At 32.4% G+C, this 20796-nt stretch overlaps 3 protein-coding genes and 1 long non-coding RNA gene across 4 annotated transcripts; 3 read left to right on the forward strand and 1 right to left on the reverse strand.

Moving 5' to 3' along the window:
• Nucleotides 1–6578: 6578 nt before the first annotated feature.
• On the reverse strand, nucleotides 6579–12854 carry LOC130656042 (uncharacterized). Its single transcript, XM_057458878.1, has 6 exons — nucleotides 8838–12854; nucleotides 8457–8752; nucleotides 8000–8206; nucleotides 7139–7474; nucleotides 6793–6950; nucleotides 6579–6701 (listed from the first exon to the last, which is right to left on the reverse strand). Exons 1-6 carry the CDS (start codon nucleotides 9572–9574, stop codon nucleotides 6579–6581), a joined length of 1857 nt encoding a protein of 618 aa, XP_057314861.1. The 5' UTR covers nucleotides 9575–12854.
• A 224-nt stretch (nucleotides 12855–13078) lies between these two features.
• LOC130656043 (uncharacterized) lies at nucleotides 13079–15642 on the forward strand. Its single transcript, XR_008984818.1, has 2 exons — nucleotides 13079–13691; nucleotides 14825–15642. It is a non-coding gene; the product is annotated as an uncharacterized LOC130656043 (long non-coding RNA).
• An 825-nt stretch (nucleotides 15643–16467) lies between these two features.
• On the forward strand, nucleotides 16468–17688 carry LOC130655934 (uncharacterized). Its single transcript, XM_057458752.1, has 3 exons — nucleotides 16468–17001; nucleotides 17281–17470; nucleotides 17565–17688. Exons 1-3 carry the CDS (start codon nucleotides 16680–16682, stop codon nucleotides 17680–17682), a joined length of 630 nt encoding a protein of 209 aa, XP_057314735.1. The 5' UTR covers nucleotides 16468–16679; the 3' UTR covers nucleotides 17683–17688.
• Nucleotides 16981–19847, forward strand: LOC130655931 (uncharacterized). The gene is made up of 5 exons (XM_057458750.1): nucleotides 16981–18158; nucleotides 18430–18666; nucleotides 18862–19218; nucleotides 19437–19631; nucleotides 19710–19847. Exons 1-5 carry the CDS (start codon nucleotides 17793–17795, stop codon nucleotides 19845–19847), a joined length of 1293 nt encoding a protein of 430 aa, XP_057314733.1. The 5' UTR covers nucleotides 16981–17792.
• Nucleotides 19848–20796: the final 949 nt, after the last annotated feature.

The raw sequence follows: 20796 nt of genomic DNA on the forward strand, positions 1-20796 counted from the left end.
TGCTTGAAAGATAAGGATAAAACAAGAAACCTTTTAAAACAGCAATGTAAGCATCTTGATTCCATTGTTCATAATCATTATTTCTTAAAGCTGACAAAAGATGATTAAGGAGTAATTGCCACTAAAAAATATTTCAATAAATATTCCAATTATTATTGTTTGAAAGATAAATAAAGCTTAATTACGAAAAACTAATTAAGCTTTATTTATCTTTCAAACAACCTAAACAACTATTTAAATCAAATCCAAGAAAATAACTTCAATCATCAAAACATATTCAAGTACAAGTTAAACATACCTGAGCTTTCCAGTCAAATAATTCTTTGGCATACTGTAAAGTTGAGTTAGGGTAGTTTTTAACCATATATTCAACCGCCTGCAAAAAAGAAGAATGTTCTAATCGAACCAGAAAATGTTACAGTAAAGATAAAAAAATATAAAAATTTAAATACAACACCTCTTTCCCATTGCCTGCTTTAGGCCAGCATAACACCAATAAACTATCCTTTCCAATAAATGATTGTTCAGAAAGTTTGTTCAAAACATGTGTTGACAATTCTTTACGGTTGTGTCTTGAGCAAAGAAGGGACTAAGGACAAATAAAAACTATACTACAATCGGACTAGCACATCTGAATTGAATAATACATGTAGTATTTACAAACCTGAAACTTTAATAAAACCTCACTACAACAACAACACGGACAATAAACACGTTTGTTGTTGTCATCTTTCACTTTATTTGATGGAAGAGATGACGACTGAAGAGAATTTGGTTTGCCTGATATTGCTGCTGGAAGAGATTGGGGTGAAGATCTTGACGACCCTGCAATATCTTGGTGCTTCATGCTAGCTTTGTTGACAACACAGTCTTGGGGACATGGAGGTTCACCTGCAGGGAAAAATATCTGATTATACTTTATCAAATTATATTTTATTAAAAAAACCTCAGTTAGTAAGAAATGACTTGCCAGTAAATGGATGTAATTTATCCAACCAACTGAATCGGGGAGCAAAATGTCCACTTCCTCTTGGCTGAAAGGGAAAAAATAACAAAACTATTGCAGAACAGCAAAGAAGAAATTTTCATCGCATCAATGAATGTACTTACAACATGAGAATGTGTGGTTTTCCAGCTATCAGAAACTAATCCTTTGGACATTTGAACTAGTCGTATCAAATACTGGTCAATAAGCAGTGGCTGTAAAAATGATCACACAAGCAAGTTAACTTTCTAAAATTCATAACTGGAGAATGAGAATTACATCAAGTACTTACAACTACTTTTGAAAAATGTTTCTTGCGAGTTCCATCTAAAAGTAAGTATAATTACTCTTTAATCATATAAAATATATGATAACACTAACGAAGATGGTTAAAAATTCCAATATTTTAAATAATACCTCATTTTGTAAACTACAAAAATCTTACCATTAATTAAAGCCTCAAAGACTTTACATGCTTGACTGCTGTATAATGTAGGGTCATCCTTTTTCTACAAAACACATGCAAAAACTTTCAAAAAAATTTAAAACTTATTTCGTTGAAATACATACTTATGCAAGACAATTTTATCATAAACTTGTTTTAAAAGATAATGGAGAAAGTTGAGGTTAAGTGTCATTTTTATACAGGGAAGGGGTAATAAGGAGGTGACTAGCCAAAATAGAAGACATGATTTGACATCAAAAATAGATGCTTCAATGCTTTAATAAGCCAAGGACAAAGGTAATTAGATCAGAATATTTGTTTCTTTATAAACATTTATGTTATAAGTTTTAAAGAAGAGCAGTTAAAATCTACATTTCTGAAATGAAAAAAATCACATTTTGTTTCAGCAAGAAGAATAAAATTTTTTTACATCTTTATAAAAAGTTATAGCCTAAACCTCATTGCAAACGACAAATTACCACCACCACTATCACCTCAAAAAATAGGGTTAGCAACATGCCATATGTAATTTTAATACAAATATAAAGAAACTCCTAAAAAACGACAATTTAAACAATAAAGCTTTTTACAAATACGAAACATTCTGTGCCACAACAAAAGAACTTTTTATAATGAAATTTCTATTTTAGGAAGAAATAGGGGGAATTTTGAAGAGCAAAGTAAAACATGTATTAATATATGCTTTTACCAACAAGACTTTATTAGCCAGTTTTGCTAAAACTGCTTAATTTAAAAGTTATGAGAGGTTTCAGGTGTTCAGAAGGCTTCCTATGGAGTTTAACAATCAAAAAGGTGAGGGGGAGGCGGGAGGGGAGAGATAAGAAAAACTGCCTAAAAATAGCACATTTGAATTTTCATTAATGCTACAGATCAAATAAAACTATTTGATCTATCATTACAAAAAGGATTATTTTGCTCCTCCAATGTCCAACTTCCAGGTACCCATTTCTCCTTCATGATAAAGCTTTTATAGCACAGATTAACTAACTTTTTATTAAGATAAAAATACATTTCATATTAAAAAAAACTTTATGTGCCCTTCTCCATAAAATATGTTTTGTTGAATCTTTGTTGTATTATTTATTTTATGAAGTTTGCTATTGAGTCGAAGGACTTAAGTTCAATTAGACTTGTTTAGAGCACTGGTTTATGACTTTTAGATCGTACTAGAAAGCGTTAAAAACTTACTTTAAAAATATCTAAGATTCTATTTGCAGTAAATTTACCATGGTCAAACATTGTCACCAGTATTGATAGAAATGTGCTTTTGATTCTTTTCTTCACTAACTAAATAAAAAACATGTATTAAAAAACTACAAATTTGGTAACATACTGAATACATATGAATATCAGTTAGAAAAAAACAAAGCAAATGTGATCATGGAAGGCTGTGTTATTGTAATTACTGCCTACATGAACCAAGTACGCGAAAATTTATGCCTGTGGGCCATCAGAGAAGTTTAGGGTAATGGGATTATGTTTTTCAAGCTGTCTGAGTTTCTTTAGCCGCATGGTTTGGAAGAACGGAAATGGAGAATGATAAGAAAAACGACAGTGCTGGAATCAGTATGTAGATGTCTAAGACAAATGTCTTTCTTGTTTTAATTTAAAGTTTGTCAAAAGAATGAGAACTAATACTCATACATGACATACCTGACCCAGAGGAGTTATCAAGTGGACATCGTCAAATATAAGGTGATAATTATCAAGTGAAAGTTTTTGTAATGTTTCCTAAATAAAGAAATCAATACTTGATGCAAGTGCATAACTTATTTATACAGATTACAGCCTTTAAAGTCCATTTACCTCTGGGATTTCCTTGAGCAATTCTTCTACAATATCTGGATTTCCAAGACTCATATGAAGGACAGCAAGACACAAGTAGTCAAAATATGCTACTCTATAATAAACAGGAATAAAAAGTGTGACTGGAAAGGTATATTATTTATTATATATTCTCAAACATGATCTTGCACCATAAGAATCACTTTATATATTTCCTGTTAAAGATTAAGGCGTAAAACTTGGTGTTTACTGTAAATCTGCAAGCTTATCCATAAAAAAAGCACTCGCGCAATAAATCACAAGCTACAGCAATTTGATGTGTGCAAACGCAACCCTAAAATTATGAATGAATATTAAAACAAAATTTGCGCAGGGGGCTTCCATTGTTGGTGAGAGCATACATAAAGCATGTACATAATTGAAACACAATTTTACAACACAATGTAAAAATAAGTTGTAAGTAGGGTCTTAAATTAAATTATTACAAATCGAAAGCAAATAACAACATAAAACTTTTTATTTGAAACAAACAACAATGAAATATATATTTTTTTAAAGATGTAATTTTTTATTTGAATTGAAGGCAACAGAGAAATAATCTGATTTACTAAAGACTGTTGAAATACTATTAGCCCATGGAAAAATTGACTGGGATTTGCCCACAAAAAAATCAACAGTATATAATTTGGCACAGCTACCATTTGGTTAACAGACAGACAACATACAATATAGATAAATGAAAGTTATTCAGATTTATGGACTTTTTTAATCTTTGCATGTGCAATCATTGCAAATTTTTCAGAAGGTTAAAAACTACGTAGATGATAGTCACAAGGGTGTACTTTCATTGGGAGTAGGGAAGCAAATAATGGTTTGGCTATTATTTACCATTTCTCAGCATCTTGTGGTTGTTTTAATAGAATTGTGATAGTTGCCTAATCTAACAGATTCTTTTAACAACCAATAAAAGATCAATGGTGCATTTCCAAGCACGAATGTTGTCATAAATACAGTCAGTTTTAAAACATACTTCTTATTGTGCATTTGCAGAAATTTACTTCGATTATTCATTGTAATCTATGTTGACCAGGAAACACACATACAAAGATTATAATAATAAAAAAAATTGACTCACTTTTTACCATTTCCTTCCTGTTTTCTTTTAAACTTGCCCATGTATTTTGCTGCCAAATCTATAAAATAAACCAAAGCTTATCTTTGTAAAAAATCAAGTTAATTTTATATAAAAGAGCTTGGAAAGTTGTCTAGGATTTTGTTTATGTTTTCTAAAAAACTTTATTGGTTCTCAAGATTTTAAAAAAGTTCTATCAAATAGTGTAGAGACTTGATAGTTCCTGGGGTAAAGCCCAGAGGCAGACCGAGAAAAACTTGGCAGGAGGTTATAAGGACAGACTTGATAGAGAGGAAGTTGAGTTTAGATCTAACACAGTATAGATCAGATTGGAAGAGGGTCATTAATATACCCTGTCTAACCCATGCTAGCATGGAAAACGGACGTTAAGCCGAGAATGATGATGATGATGAAATATCCAATAACATCATGAACTAGCTCTGAGTGAGGTGCTGTGCTTAACAGTTTTGTCTATGGTTAAATTCATGATTTTTTTTACCCATTTAGTTTATTGTTTAAACATTTTAATAAATTCCAATATTTAGTTATATATGCTTAATAACAGCGATTACGTTGCTATGTAGAGAACCAACAATGATTTTTTAAAAAAATAAAAATATTCCCTAGATAATCTTTTAAGGTCTTTCATTTAAGCTTAACTTGTTTTTTCACATGAGATCAATGTTAGAATTTCAGTAGGAAAATTAAAAATCTGCTAAACTTTAATTTTTTGCTATTAATAACATTCAATCTGTTAAAGGAAATTTAACCTTTGAGTTATATATTCCTTTTTTACTTTGGACCTCCTAATTTTAACTTGTAAGAAGAAAAAGTTACCATAAGAGAAGTTCTTTACTGCAGATTTCAATATAACAGCTGACAGCATGGTTGGTTTGTTTTTAAAATATAACTTCAAAATAAACTCACTATGGTTCTAAAAAAGGATAAATAATTTTATGCTGTGCAAATCTCCTTGATACATTTCTAACTTAAAATGTAATAAGACTTAATTCTTGCTTTAAAGTCTAATCAACAGAACTAAATGACAGATAGATAGATAGATGTGCATATTTTACATGGCTAGCCTCACAAATATCGAGGGATATACCCTGTCTATTATTTCCAGGAGGGGCCATGGCTTAGATGGAGAGTCCTAGAGTATTTAATGCTCATTTTGAGCGACGCAGACCCAATTAGGGCCCGCGCTCTACTAGACAACTCCCGGCAACATCCAACGGCCCACACAGTGTGCCATCTTCCCAATTTCCCTCACATGGCTTGGGTTAACCCGGGGCTATGGTAACATTCACTCGCCCATGTTGAATTGTTGTCAAGAGGAATCGAACGCCGGTCTCCCGCACAGAGTACGAGAGCTATAACCCCTAATCTACGGCGCCATAATTTGAATTGCATCATTTCTTCTGTTAACCTACTTTTTGAAGTTCAATCTCTTTTTCAGTAAATAGAATTGAATTCAGATATTCCATGAAGGCTTCACTATAAACATACTTCTAAAAAAAATAACATAGTTTAATATGTATCTATAAAAAACCATAAATATGAGAATTTCATAAACAAACTTACTTTTTCTTTGGTAGCGTATAGTGTTTGAAGCCTTTTAATGATATCTGGGAACTCTAAACCACTCATAGAGTAATAATTTGGAATTAAATTAAATGGAAAACTTTCTGTGCATCTAAATAGAAGAAAATTATTTTTGGAATTGGAGAATTCAATACTTTCACAATTTTAAAAACTTGAGCAGTTAGCAAAATGTGTGAAACATAGTTACATATCTTTCCAGGTACCATCTAATATACCTGCAAATAAAATCAGCTAGATTAATTGCTGATTCTTTCAACAGAGTCTTCATTTCTCCTTCATTGTAAAGTCCAGACATCAATTCACTACGCAACAACAAATGAGCTTCACAGGACAACTGATAGTAAATTGTTGGATTGGAAAATTCGTTTCCCTTAATAAGTGAGGTTAACTGATTGTAGAAGTCAGCTGCTGCAGTTTTTTCTAGAACATATATGCTCCATGGAGTTAACGGTCCACTGCTAGTCTTTTCCCTAAAACATACATTTTCCACATTGCAACAAAAACCATTGAAATCATAAGAAAAAATGCTCAATTTCGATTTATTATAATTAGGCTTTTAGTTATATCATTTTTCATATGTTAAAAAAAAATGGAAGGCGCCTATCTTACTTATTTGATTTAGCCTTCACAAGAATTCCAGTATATGATGCACTGCAACCAACCACAGCTATGTTTTGAAGTAAATACATACCAACTAAGCACACATCAAGATCAATTGGTGGGCATGTCTACATTGAAAGAATACATAAAATACACAACATGTAATTAAGAAGAAACACTTCCTTTTCTTCACTTCCTTCTTACACATAAACAAATTACCAACGCCAAATCATGAGGTGAGTAAACAATACATGGATTTTGATGCATAGCTTCATGATCAGCTTTTACTGTACCATCCTCTTGAACAGATACATAACTTCCAAAATAGTTCACATCTGCAAACTGTTGTGTTTCTGTACGAATCTTGTGGTATGGAGCTAAAAGAGTAAAGCTTTGTGTGAAACAACTACACAAAGCTTTGATCTCAATGCATTCCATTTTTTAGAGTTTTTGCTACCAGTGAATAAGCATTAATCAAATTAAGTTGAAGTTCTTTTGCAATGTCAGATTTATGGAACACAATCAAAGAAATTTTTAAATAAAATATTGTTTATCCTTAACAAACCTGGTTGTTGGTGGAAAGAAGTAGATGACAAATCAACTTCTTTAAACATTTCCAAACAATGTGCAGCAGCCAAAGGGTAAAGTCTTGATGTATAAGTTTCTAATCCATTTTTAGTAACAGTGTAAAGCATTGATGAAGTGTGAAGTGCTGTGAAACAATCCGATGTGTAGTGATACGTGGCAGCTTGACTTACACTTCCAGTAAAGTCATAAAGATATCCCTGCTTTCCAGTTGAGAAGAAAAATGCCAGTGTGACCAGAGGCACAGTTGATGGTAATTGAAACATGTTCCAAGGCCATGATGTATTTTCAAAGGTTGAACTTGTTGCATTTTCACCTAAGATAAATTAGCTATACTGTTAACTGACATTATTTAGTCCATTGTTTATTGATACTAACTTAAATGTATTATGAGGTAATTATTTTCTACTAATAATTTTAGGAAATGCTAAAAGAAAAGTAAAAATTGCTGCTTCTTATTCTCTGACAAACTATGTTTTTCAAAAAATTGAAAGTTACACACAGCTGCTGTTTAGTATAATCACATACAAAGCAATAAGCAAAACAAAATTATTGAAAAGAAAAAGGATAACATAAAGCTTAAAACTTGCTATTAAAACTTTTTATTATTTTTTTTATCTAATGTGATGAAACTGCGAAAATTAAAAGTTTTTAGACAGGCAAGAAAGTAAGCAGAAGTCTACTACTAGTTTCTCTCAGATACAGCAGAAATCTATCTAAATTTGAACCAAAAAACTTTTATTATAATTGTTTGTTGCAGTGCTTTTAGAAAATTGTTGCTGCTTCCAATTTAATCCCAATACATCTCAAAAGACTAAAAAAACTACAATAATGTATTTACCTTCAACGAAAACTGGCAGCCATTGCAAGCTATGTAAAGCGCGAATATCGCCAGAATTTGACATTTCAGTTGGCTTGAAACGGCGATACAACAATGTTACACATGAAACTGTTCCATTAAAAAACTGTGGACAATTAGCTTCCAAGTGACTAGTGTTAAACACAACTGAACAATGTAGTGGATGACCAACAACATTTTCTAAGGGGCCTACAATTCAAAACAGTAAATTGTAAATTATTTTAGCTATATATACATACAATCCTTGGTTTGATACAATAGGTTTTATATATTTGTAGGTTTTATATATTTGTAAATTTGTTGTGTGTTTATTAATGCTAGTTTTTGATACTTGTGATTCTAAAATTGACATTTTCCTAGACAGACAAATACAGAATCAAATTTACAAAATACTGATTGCACAACTGACAAATTTAAAATTAATTTTAGTCACATATACCTGTAATTTCTTTAGCAGCAGTATCTCTATCAATGTATGGTGTTTCTTCTGATATAGAGGTCAAATTAATGTAACTATTGTCACTATCTACTACGAACTGATCTTGAGCTTTATACTGAAAAGATCTTTTGTCTGTGGAAAAGGAGGCAACTGAAGTATCTTTTCTTTGACTAAAATCCCAAACAACAAAGTTTCTGTCAAGAATTACTGAGTCAGTTACCTGGCTCTGACCAATAGTTGCCTGATACTCTTTTTTGCAAGTAGATGTATTTTTGGTTGGACTAAGTACACAGCTCCTTAAAAAGAATTTCAGTTTAATTGTCTGAATTAAAAGTATTGCTATAATGTACAAAACAACTTTGAATTTAATGGAATACTCACTCAAGAAATTTGGACACATCCTCTGCCTGATATACATTTTGATCCTCTGGTTGACTTAAAAAAACCTGCAAAATTCTCAGTTCTGTTTGTGAAGCTAGACTAATCCAATTCCCCATAATGCCAATGTTATGTATGTAAAAAGAACAATCTATTTCAATTATTTTAAAAAAATCAATTAAATTTTTTTCTTCTTCGGAAACAAAAAACTTTACTATTTTGCAGGAGAAAACAAAAATTTTTCTTCCTGACGATACAGCAACATTATCAGTAGTTTGGCACAACGCAACATCTGAAGCTGGCTGATCAACATTAAGATCAATAACAACACTGTTATTTAAATATTTGTTACAATTATTTGTTTTCACGCTTGATGAGTAACCACAAATTACGGTAGGATAAACTTTATTTGTAACACTTAATGAAAAATTCCAATAAACACGAACATAACAACTTGTACTCAGTGGCGAAACACCACTTTTATACTCCTGTAGCCGTGTTTCCAAAGATAGTATAAACTGTTTGCTATTACAAAACAATAGTTTCAAAGGTATACCAAGACTTGAAAATCTCTGTAATTTTGGACAATTTATATTTTTCAAATTATATATGTGAAACACTCCATTGACAGAGGCAATAATAACTCGATCGTCAGCTGTGTAACAGATTGCCGTGGGATCATATTGATCGGTAAACGCTTTTGGATCTTTGAAAGGATGGCACAAAAATGTTCGAACCATTTTAAGTATACATTTCTAAATAACGGTAAGAAATTAAAGTAAAGCTTTTACAGGTAATATAATGGCTATAAAGACATGGAATATGAAAATTCATTTGATGTTCTACATACGGTTTTCCCAAAAGATTTTTATTTGAAAATAAAACCAAACGGTGTGAAATGCAAAAATCCATATACTCTCCCCTCTTAATTGTAAAGAGGTCAAACACTAAGAAAATATCTCTGTAATTTCAATTAATTATGACCCCTGTTCCCAAACATTAATATTTTGTGTTAATGTTTCACCCCTACCCCACTCCCAACAATTGTCACCTAATCCAAATTACGAAAAACCATTAAAATTGCTAGCATTATCCTACAAAATATTAATGAAAATCTACATCTACAAATAATCTACACAGAATTCTAACTGATATTATGACAAACATACAGGATTATAACCTACCATGATGAAAATAAGCAAAACATGCATGCCATCTATTTAACAAGAATGGTTTTTTAATCAATCACATGTTGCAACCAATTGAGAATCATTCCATAACATACGGAAAGCTTATAAAGACGTTTCTTCAAAGAGAAATATTATCAGAAAAATATGCTGTTTTGCAATACATCAGATCCTCAGGGAAAGGTTTGTTACTGTTGGTAGAATTCTTGCAAATATTGGGTAATTTAAGGCAAGAAGGAGATTTAAAAGGAGATTCAACATAAATATTGCATAGCAAATTCTTTAACTTATTTTCTTATCAATGTGTTATTAGCAAACAAAAGTTCTATTATCTCTAATACAAATGTAATACTGCTCATCACCTGTACACAAAAATTGAATCATTTAAAAACTCCTCCACAGGAGCTTACAGCCATCTGAATTAATGACGGCATTCAGTTTTTGCCATTAAGGAGTCGTCGTATTCTAAATTTACAGTGGCAAAATTTTGCTGTCACAACTAGTTGGTTCGGGTAAAAAATGTTTATTTTCCATATGCAATAAACTCACATCACACAATAGATAATAGTTATAATATCAATGCGCACACAAAAAGTTTGAACTTTTGTGTTAAATTTTTTCTTCGTAGAAATCATTTCTGAATGTATGTATACAGTACTGGAATCAGGACACCTAACATCATGAGAGCATATCATGCGCGACACGAACGATCCACGATCCAATCGTGACCATCGCGATAGAAAAATGTTAACGGAGAGCTTCGCAATAGTCGCGATGTATAAAAAAATAACGATGCTATCGCGATCGTCACTATTAATCGTGATTGTTGCGATTGATCGTGAAGAACATTAAAAATATTAAACAATAGATGTGTACAGCTAATCTTGTGTCTTTGTTTTTGTTTTTTTACATTTAAAAATTCTTTTGCATCTTGTATTTTTATTAGAAATTGGATTTTAGAAATAAAATGACTCCAACTTAATTACTTGTTCTACGGGCGAAGTAGATAGCAGTTTACGGTCTGTCGGTCGGCCAAATAAAAATAATTTTGTGAGAAGTATAAATGGACAGAACAACAACAAAAATCAAAAAATAACAACGAAGGAGGGTGTTACGACAAGCATACTTTTCTATGTATGTTTTGTTTGTAATAGCGAATGTTAAATTAGAGAATGTCCGATTTAACGAAAGTTCATGGAGGGATAAGAATGTATGGTCAGAACAACAACAAAAAAATAATATTAAAAAAAAAATAACAACAGAGGTGTTACGACAACCGTTTTCTATGTATTTTTGTATAAGGCACGCAGTTTATATTTTTTAGTTGTGAAGGAAAAATAATAATAATTTGTCTCACTAAAAAAATGTAACTAGTACTTAAGGTAAAAAGATAAAAGTACTTGCATTTTAAAAAACTTGTTTTCAAAAGTTATGCAGCAAGTTTTTTTGTGTTGTTTCGAAAGATGTACAGCAAGAATTACTCTTGTGCTGTTTGGAAAGTTATACAGAATATACCTGCGTTGTTTTGAAATTTATACAGCAAGTTATTATTCTCCCATTTAAAACAATAAAACACATAATCTATTTTAATAAATAAGTTAAGTGTTCTTTTAATGTAAAATTTAAGTGCAAAAAAGTTTCACGGACTATAGTTTAGTTGACAATATTTAAAGTCTTTCACTGCATTAAAATTATTTATTTATATTCATAACGGAGGAGGGCGTTATGACATGCGTATTTTACGTTGTTTTAATTATTTTTCTAATATCATTGAAAAAGATTTAATAATATTAATTATTTTTCCTAAATGATATTGACTAAGAAATTTAAAATTTTAGCAAGCAGCGTAATTTTAAACATACATTAATCATAACGAATGAGGGCGTTACGACATTAATAATCTTTTTTTTTACAAGATGGGATAACAAAATGTTTGTTTGTTGATATTTTTATTATTTTTTTTATCGTGAAAGTTAGGGTCGGCGGACCCGTAGAACAACTAAATAAGTTAGAGTCTAAACAAGAAAAAAGCTTATGACAACGAAAATATTTTTGATTTTAAAAAAACCAAAAAACAATTATTCATATTTAATTGCACTATTATCTATGACATTAAATACGTGATTTTTATAATGTTTAAAGATGTATCATGACGGCCGCGATATGGATCGCGAAAGTCACAATGCATCATGAAAGTCAACCTCACGTTGGATTGCGACTTTCACAATGCTAAAAAATTTTACTATCGGAAAAACATTGTGAATCGTGCGCAACGCGAATGATACGCGATCCACGATGTTAGGTGTCCCGATTCCAGTACTGTACCACTGGGTCCGACTGACCCAAATTTTCATAAAAACAAAAATATAATATATATATATAAAGCAGCATCGTGTAAATTAACTTAAAGCAGCATCGTGTAAATTTAAATATAAGTATATGGAGTCAAAAAAACCCAAGTATTTATACCCAACGTTTCGATCATTTCTTCGTCAGGTGCACAAAAAGAGTCTCGCTCCAAAATATATATAAAAAAAGGTTACAGTTCATTACTTTACAATAATCACAAAGTTTAAAAACAATACAATTATGTATATCTTTCTATTCAGAAACTTCTTTTCACAGAATAAAAACCTTTATTACAAAATAAAAAGCCTTATTACACAATAAAAAACCTTTTATTGCCAAAAGAAACTAAGTTAGCGGCTAACTCAGTTTCTTACGGCACCACAAAGGTAAAATGAATACACCTTTACGATAATTCGGGAAAACTAACACTCCATCGCAGCTTATATAGCAATCGGAGGAGGTAAACATCACACTTTTGTAAGGGTTTATTAATAAGAAAACACGTTTTTTCGTGATAACTTTTCTTGCTGCATTTTGTTTTTAATGAAAAGTACGTAAAGTTGTATCCTTATTATTATTAACGTTTCCTGAAAATTTGAAAGAAATTGATACGACGAAAGTTAAAAAACTGGAGAAAACACACTTTCGTTTCTAACAAACTCTGATAAAAACACGATTTTTACCTCCTTTTTCCGATGTTGTAAAACGATGGAGAGCCGGAGGAACGCATGTACAATTAAGTTATCGTAAAGGTGTATTATAGTAATTCTCGTATATAACTACGTAAATTAGTAAGCATACAAAACTTATCTAGCATTAATGGGTTCTTGTTACGGACGTACCTCTTTGTTTATATAAAAATAAAACTTTTAGTGACTCGAGCTCGCCTTTTCTCCGCTGGCTTGCCGCTTCAGGGCCATTATTAATGGTTCTAAGCAATGACTTACTGCAATGTTCGCAAACTGTAGCATTCTTAAGTTCTTCTTACTTATAAAGGTCACCTTTGCTTCAACTTGTTCTGTATAATAACAATTGATTTTGCTATACTATATCTTCAGTCCACAAAAGCAATGCACACTTCTTTTCTACTTCATCCCCTTTTTCTAGGAGTGAATTACGGTCACAGTTTTGTATCTCAAATTTTCAGCCTTCTGATTGGCTAGAGATGCCGTACGGGTTGTGGTGTACGTAACGTCCGTGAAAGTAAAAAGGCAAACAAAGATGGCAGAAAAGATGTAGCGTATCTGCAAAATTCCACTGGCATCAGGCACAAAAAACGCGAAGTAAGCCGTCTATAGCTAACACACCTGAAGATAGGAATGTAAGCCTTTGTTATTATCGCCTTTAGCTATAACTTTCTAAGTTGATGAAGCTAAATGTGTCGAGAACTGACTAGCCCAATCAACTTCCCAGCACCTTCAAATGGCCCACATCCTCACATCAGTTAGGTTAACCTATCATCATCATCATCATCATTCTTGGCTTAACGTCCGTTTTCCATGCTAGCATGGGTTGGACGGGGTATATTAATGACCCTCTTCCAATCTGATCTAGACTGTGTTAGATCTAAACTCAACTTCCGCTGTATCAAGTCTGTCCTTATAACCTCCTGCCAAGTCTTTCTCAGTCTGCCTCTGGGCTTTGCCCCAGGAACTATCAAGTCTCTACACTTTCTTACCCAATTATCCTCCTCCATTCTTTCCAAGAGCCCCAGCCAATTCAATCTTCTTATCTGGATAACATCTTTAATTCTATGGATACTTATCCTGCTTCTTAGCTCATCTGAACTCTTTCTGTCTCTCAGACTGGCGTTACACATCCACCTAACCATTCTTATATCATTCCTTTTTAAAAGGTCAAGATCTTCCTGCTTCACTGCCCATGCCTCACTACCGTACAACATAAACACTTCTTACACAGGGCAATGGTAATATTTACTTACACATATGGAATCAACGCCAATATATATCTATATCCATCGACAGCAAAAAGTAATACCAACATCTTGTGGATAGTTCATGTGTATGAAATCTGTACAATAAATGAATTTCCAAAATTACTCAAAATTTATGAATTTTTGTACACACGCTATTTAGTAGGTAAAAAAGCGAAACCACAGAGGGCTAAATGAAATGTAAATCGTAGATTTTTTAGAGGCAAGATCTAAAAGGCACTGGAATTAATCTTTTTAGTAAATAGTTTTTTTTTTATTTATTTCTATGATTACTTCAATTTTTTGCTTTTATGTGTTTATTGTGCTTAATGCGAAATCAAAATAATGAGTTGCACAGAAAGTCATTTAAACAATATATACTCTATTTAATTTTTGGACTACTTATTATTATTGAGATACAAAGTTTTTGGAACCTAGGGGTCATGGACCTGATCCTCACATTATATAGGATAACCTCTATGTGCACATCAATCATTTATATTTTGTTATTTTTGTTTTAGTCTAACATCAGGCACCAGTAGGTATGTGTGAATATGCAGTTCGTGATGGAATTTATTCATTACAACCCGATTGTAAGAAAAACAACCGATTAAAACGTTATGATGGAAGAACAGCAAAATAGCATATTATAAACATGAAAGTCGTTTTTGTTCTATGGTAATAGTTGTTGTGATTGTTATAAATATATATATATATAAAAATGAGTAAAATTTGAAAAACCAGAAAAAGACGATTGCTGTAATAATATCTCCTATATAATTTGAAAAAAGTCCGTCTGGGTGTGAGGCAAGGTAAATTATATTTTCTACAATTTTCTTTGCCTAAAGAAACATCTTCTAAAACTATGTTTTGTATTTTGAAACTTCTTTAATTGTCTAAAACAAATCACATGATAAAAGGAAATAATTTCATTAGCTGGGAATTTTGGCAGTTTTACCCTAATTTAAATTTGCTAAAGGTTTTTTAAAATGGACTCTTATTATACGAATTTATGTTTTGCGTTTGAATGACGTTTTTATATGTCGAATATCCCAAATAGAAATTACTATCTGCAAGGAATCTTTTTACTCCTTGATGGTTACTCATGTTTCTAATCAAATATTGGTAGAGCTTAGAGATATTTTATAATTTTGTTGTTTTGTACAACCCATACTCAATTTATTTTGTTTTGTAATTATCTAAAAAATAGAAAGTAACGAGCTGTGACTATTGAAGACTGTTTACTTTTTGTTCTCATTTTCTTGTAATTTGAGTTATTGTCGTGAGAAAAATAATACCTTAAAATTTTGTTTTATGGTAAAGAAATATTGTACACGAATTCGTTTTTTTATTCTTAACACCAGCAGGTTTAATGTAGTTATATTTCCGTTTATTAATTCGACCTGTTATCCCCTTTCACAGATATAGTTATTTTTTTAATTTCATAGTTAGTAAGTTAAGTATGGACGCCATAAGTACGGATGAAGTAGAATATAATGCAATGCTGACATCATTAGAAGAAGTTCCAGAGGTGTTAGTTGAAGACATGGAGGTTGCTTCCAATGTTATTATTGACAGTGGTTTAGAAGATACTAATTTCAGTATCACGTCAACAGATCTTGCCAACTCGTGTAGGTGATTAATATACTGTCAACTCCCGAAACTCTAAACAACTCGAAATTTTATGACCTCCAACACTAGCGTCGTCATCATGAGTATTCCTTAAAGATAATACTTACCCGTTAACTCTGACCTCGGGTACCTTGCAAACCGCTCTTAAGCCTACTCTTAGTTATAATGTTCAGTAAATCGAACTGTTCACTGAGGAAAGTAAAATTTACTAAAACGACGAAAAGAAATTATTGTAAACATTTTAAGTGTTAACTTTCCGGTTGGATATAATATATTACATACTTACGCAAAGTTAGTACGCTTTAAGATTATCATGCTAAACTGTATCAAGAATGCATTACCATACATAAAATTGAAGCATGTTCCACTCGACAGTAAAAAGATTAGAGTTAGAGGGAGTTGACTGTAGTTTACATTTTCTTCAAAGGAAGCAATATATATATAAATATTTTTCATATTTTCCCACTTCATATCTTGCGACTAAAAGATGGCAGATTTAAGAATGTTCATACATATTGTCAGTAATGTTAACCCATCGTTCACTACTTTGCTAACGTGACAACAGCTAAACTTTGCGTTGTCACCATATTAAAAGAATTACTGAGTATTGTGTTCTATATCATATTTACCTTGTCATATTTAGCCTATTCAGTGGAGGCAGAGACAGATAAAAAGAAAATCGCATTGGCAAATTTAAATAAATGCCACGAAGCGTTAGATTTGGAGACTTCAATAACAACGGCAATGCTTTCATCTTGTTTTAAAGCGAGCAACGCGATAATAAAAGCAGAGGACACTTGCTTGACAATGGCAGCATCTGGTTATTATGATGATGTGTTTTATTGCTCTGTTTTGCAAATAGAAGTACCAGTTCGAAGAGTTTATGTGTGCCGCCTTTTTGAATCTGGTGGATTTCAAGGGTATTTTCATAACGAAGGGCAGTGTTTTATTCAGCAACGCTTAGGTTTAACGAATGACCTGTTACCCTACCATGTCTATACAATGGATGATGTCAACATGGAAAAAATCAGATCTAGAAAATTATACCAAACAATGCGCAATTCTGGTAATTCGTATTAAGTAATCGTTATTATAATCTGGTAGAAGAGTGTTTTAAATTTAAGCTAGAATAAAAGAAAGTTGCAAGGCTTTTTTTATTTCCCAATCCATTTTAGAAGTTGATGTATTGCTGCAGTTTCTGCGTATCTTGGACGAATGTGCTTTTCTTAACGCATCATACTTTCCAATAACCAAGTTGCGATTGCTTTGTCAGATTATTGAAATTAGAAACAAACTTTTGCTCTCGTAAATTATAATTTAAAGAGCCGTATCTTTATTTCTTTAGAAAATTGCAACGAAAAAAAGAAGAATGTAACTTCAAGGAATATAAAAGGCAACAAAAATAGTTTTTACAATACTATGAGCTCGATTATGCCAACCATACAGTCAGAAAAAGTGAAATGTCTATTTGTTTTTGGTATTACGTTGCACAACAGCCAAAAGTTTGAGGCAAATGAAAATAAAATTGAGAATCGGTACGTATGTAACCTTGCGCGCATGCGATGAAATGATTATACTGAATTATCCTTCTGTTTCCTATTATTTCTGTGTTTTTTTTTTGTATTTTAGTCACGTTATATGCGATAATAAAGAAATTTGTTCAACACTCCAACCTCAAATTGTCAAATATCGTTCCAATTTTCACAAAGCATACGGAGATGTCTCCTTCAGCAATATCCCTCTGTGATTTCTCTGAACGATCAGTTTTCTATTATTTCATCTTTATCAAACCACCATCGGTGGGACTGGCCTGCTAGTTCCTCACAATTGAAGTATGAACAACGGTTTTCCACATCTATGAAGTACTATCCCGGGTCACCAAGAAACCGGATCATACAAGCATGGTGTTACAGAAATGACCCAGGAAATATAATTGACGCGTGCCTGAACAATTTGTTCGGTTCCAAATGCGAAATTCCGTATTCAAAAAAGAGGTCTGGAGAACCTTATCGGAAACGATATCCTGTTGCAGTAAGGTCAAAACAAGCGGCAACTATAACACCAGCCATTTATCCAAACTTGGCAGATGATTACGGAACAAATCTTTATAAATATTTCTGTGGTGAATTATTCCGTCATAACCGTCTTCACTGGAGATTAAGAAACGAAAATAAACAAGTTGTTGCTATGGGTGGTTACAACAGCTACAGTGGAGACTTTATGGTAACCTTTTCTTTCTCTTAACGTTCAAATTAATTTCAATTTGTTTAAATTTAGCTGTTTTCAACTCTCTATGTAATCGCTATGTACATTTTTTCAGCTTCTTACAATCATTACATAACAATATACGCCAGACATAGACGGACGGTAACAACAGACACGGTTACGAGCTATTAATTTTTTTCCTACTTTTATTTATACTGATTTTTTGCCTTAAAATGTTCTCCACCTATAAATAACATTTTAATGTCCGTTATATTTCTCGAATTTTTAGAATTATGAATACGTTCATGTTACTGCGGTAAAAACGGAAACGACACCGATAATTACATGCCAATGTAAAATCTTTAGTACGTTGCAAGCCTCAATCGATGTTGATCATGGAAATTATGCAAATGCGAGAGAGAGGGTCACGTGTTGCCATTGTCGCTTAATGAAGGAATTAATGATATTTGTAGATTTTGACGGTTTAAACGAATCAGAGATTATTCCAGAACATATTAACAAACAGGTGTGTTTTGTTATATTCATTTGTAACTACATTTGTAAGAAATACCGGACAAATTATTGGGTAGCATAAGGGGTCAAATTTTGAAAATAATCTCCTTAATTAATTATATGTGTTGTGTCAATAAGAAACTCTGACAGAAAGGGTTGTTATAAATCTGTGTAAGTCTGTTTTAATTTTTTTTATTTTAAATCTTAGATTGTTCTGGAAGCTCTTGAATGTACGAACGATCAAGTCATTTCACTTCCCGCCAAAACAGGCGTTAAACGATTTTCTATTGTTGCAGATCAAGTTGAATTTGTTACAGTGTGTAATGTTGACAAGACTCACAAACAAATCGCAACATGTCACTCAACTCAATGTCGTTTATCAAAGAACCAATCAACAAAACGAAATGTAAGAAATTTAACTGATTGTTCATCACTTTGTCAACATCTTAAATTGCTAAAAGAAAGTTTTGACGAAGTGCCAACGAGGATGGAGATGGATATCGAGGTTGATGATGGTAACTATGGTGATAGCAGTGATGAAGATGATACTTTACCCTCTGAAAAGGTTGTTAGTTTTACTTATTACAGCCAAACCTATGTACTTATAAAAGCAGACTTAAAAAATAATTTTTTGAGGAAACAAAGCAACGTTAAAAATTGAGAAAAAAGTAAAAAAAAAAATCCTTCAAAGTTTAAGCTTGACTTTAGAAAGTAAACATTTTTTGTCAGAATTATTTTGAATCTATGGACATTCGGCATTTTACACACATCTTTTCTTCGTAGTGGGAAGATATATTTGATGTTGCATGTGGGTTATGGACCTTTGGCAAGAATTGTCCTTCTACTCAAATTGTTGATTCCAATCCAGATTCAAACAACTTAAGTATACAATTCTATCAACGAAGTAGAATAGATATTAAAGAACCAGAAACTTTCCCATTGTTCGTTCCTAGTGCTAATGGAACGTGTACTTGCCAGGTAAATTTTTCAACCATTTAGAAAAACTATTACTCTCTTACAATTAGTTGATTAAGGTTAATATGTTTTGTTACTTAGGCCGGATGGACGTCTGACGAAAATCCAGATGGTCTATTGGAAGAAGTCGGAAAGACTACGCTGTTTTTAAACTTAGGTAAAAGATTATCAATTTTGAGAAGCCCTTTTCCAAAACGAAGCCATTTTCCATCAAAATAGCCAGATTTACCAATCCAATCTTTTTAGGCGCCGTAGAAGCAAAAGTCTGGAAAAGAAAATGTCTTCAAGGTACATGCATGAGATCATGGACTGGAGAGGATGAGTGTATATTCAGGCTTTCCGCTCACACGTGTGCCGGATATGAAATTGGTTGGATGTTTGTTGATGCTGTAAATAGCGGAAAACAAACATTTTCAGGATTTACGATGTGCATGAATAAAACGTACAAGCGCCTGTTTCCGACAGGCAAATCTTTTATGTCCAGTCGGACTTTTATTGCGTGGTGGTTTGCATGGGCATCGCATATGAAAATCGACTTTCGTATGTCCTGCTCTTGGTGCGGCGGAAAATGCAGTTCACTTGCTTGTGATGGAACGAAAATTGGATTAAATTTTAAACAAGCATTTGTTTCACCCATTGAACGCTCCAACGAATCTGAAATTTTGGAAACAAAACTGAGACGATTGGATCGGTGCTTTATTCCCACATCCATGAACAACACCGCAGCATTTTGCAAATTGGCGCGAGACAATTTTCAACAAATGTGTCGATTTATAATTGATGGGGATTACAACCAGATTTCGTCACTTATGTTCAAAGAATATGTGCAGTTACTTGATGATCGAGTTGTACCTTTTATTTCTCGCGTTTTTAACATACAACAGGAAGGTATAGATCGAAACGAACAACTGGCCGCCGCCAAGTTGTTATCGATGCTGTTTACTGATTGTTCCGTTGATGTCATATGTCCTATCGCTTTAGCAGAAAAGCTGAACAGTTTTTTTAGCACTAGCAGTATGGACACTTTGGCGTTTGCCGAAGATGTTAAGACATATTGTCCTGAGATGGCATGGTTAATGATACAATCATTTCTCGTTCATAATGGGACGATTCCCGAGGACACGCTTAGCTTTTTCGTACACGTATGCGAGCGTGTAAAATCTATACA

Source organism: Hydractinia symbiolongicarpus, chromosome 8, assembly GCF_029227915.1.
Source record: "Hydractinia symbiolongicarpus strain clone_291-10 chromosome 8, HSymV2.1, whole genome shotgun sequence".
Lineage (NCBI taxonomy): Eukaryota > Metazoa > Cnidaria > Hydrozoa > Anthoathecata > Hydractiniidae > Hydractinia > Hydractinia symbiolongicarpus.

Coding starts and splice junctions, on each gene's coding strand:
- LOC130655934 (XM_057458752.1), top strand. CDS start 16,680: ATGCTTTCATCTTGTTTTAAAGCGAGCAACGCGATAATAAAAGCAGAG. Junction 17,002..17,280: donor CCAAACAATGCGCAATTCTG/GTAATTCGTATT, acceptor TTATTTCTTTAG/AAAATTGCAACGAAAAAAAG. Junction 17,471..17,564: donor GAAAATAAAATTGAGAATCG/GTACGTATGTAA, acceptor TTTGTATTTTAG/TCACGTTATATGCGATAATA.
- LOC130655931 (XM_057458750.1), top strand. CDS start 17,793: ATGAAGTACTATCCCGGGTCACCAAGAAACCGGATCATACAAGCATGG. Junction 18,159..18,429: donor GCTACAGTGGAGACTTTATG/GTAACCTTTTCT, acceptor TCGAATTTTTAG/AATTATGAATACGTTCATGT. Junction 19,219..19,436: donor ATACTTTACCCTCTGAAAAG/GTTGTTAGTTTT, acceptor TTTTCTTCGTAG/TGGGAAGATATATTTGATGT.
- LOC130656042 (XM_057458878.1), bottom strand. CDS start 9,574: ATGGTTCGAACATTTTTGTGCCATCCTTTCAAAGATCCAAAAGCGTTT. Junction 8,753..8,837: donor GATGTGTCCAAATTTCTTGA/GTGAGTATTCCA, acceptor ATTCTTTTTAAG/GAGCTGTGTACTTAGTCCAA. Junction 7,475..7,999: donor GCTGCCAGTTTTCGTTGAAG/GTAAATACATTA, acceptor AATTTATCTTAG/GTGAAAATGCAACAAGTTCA.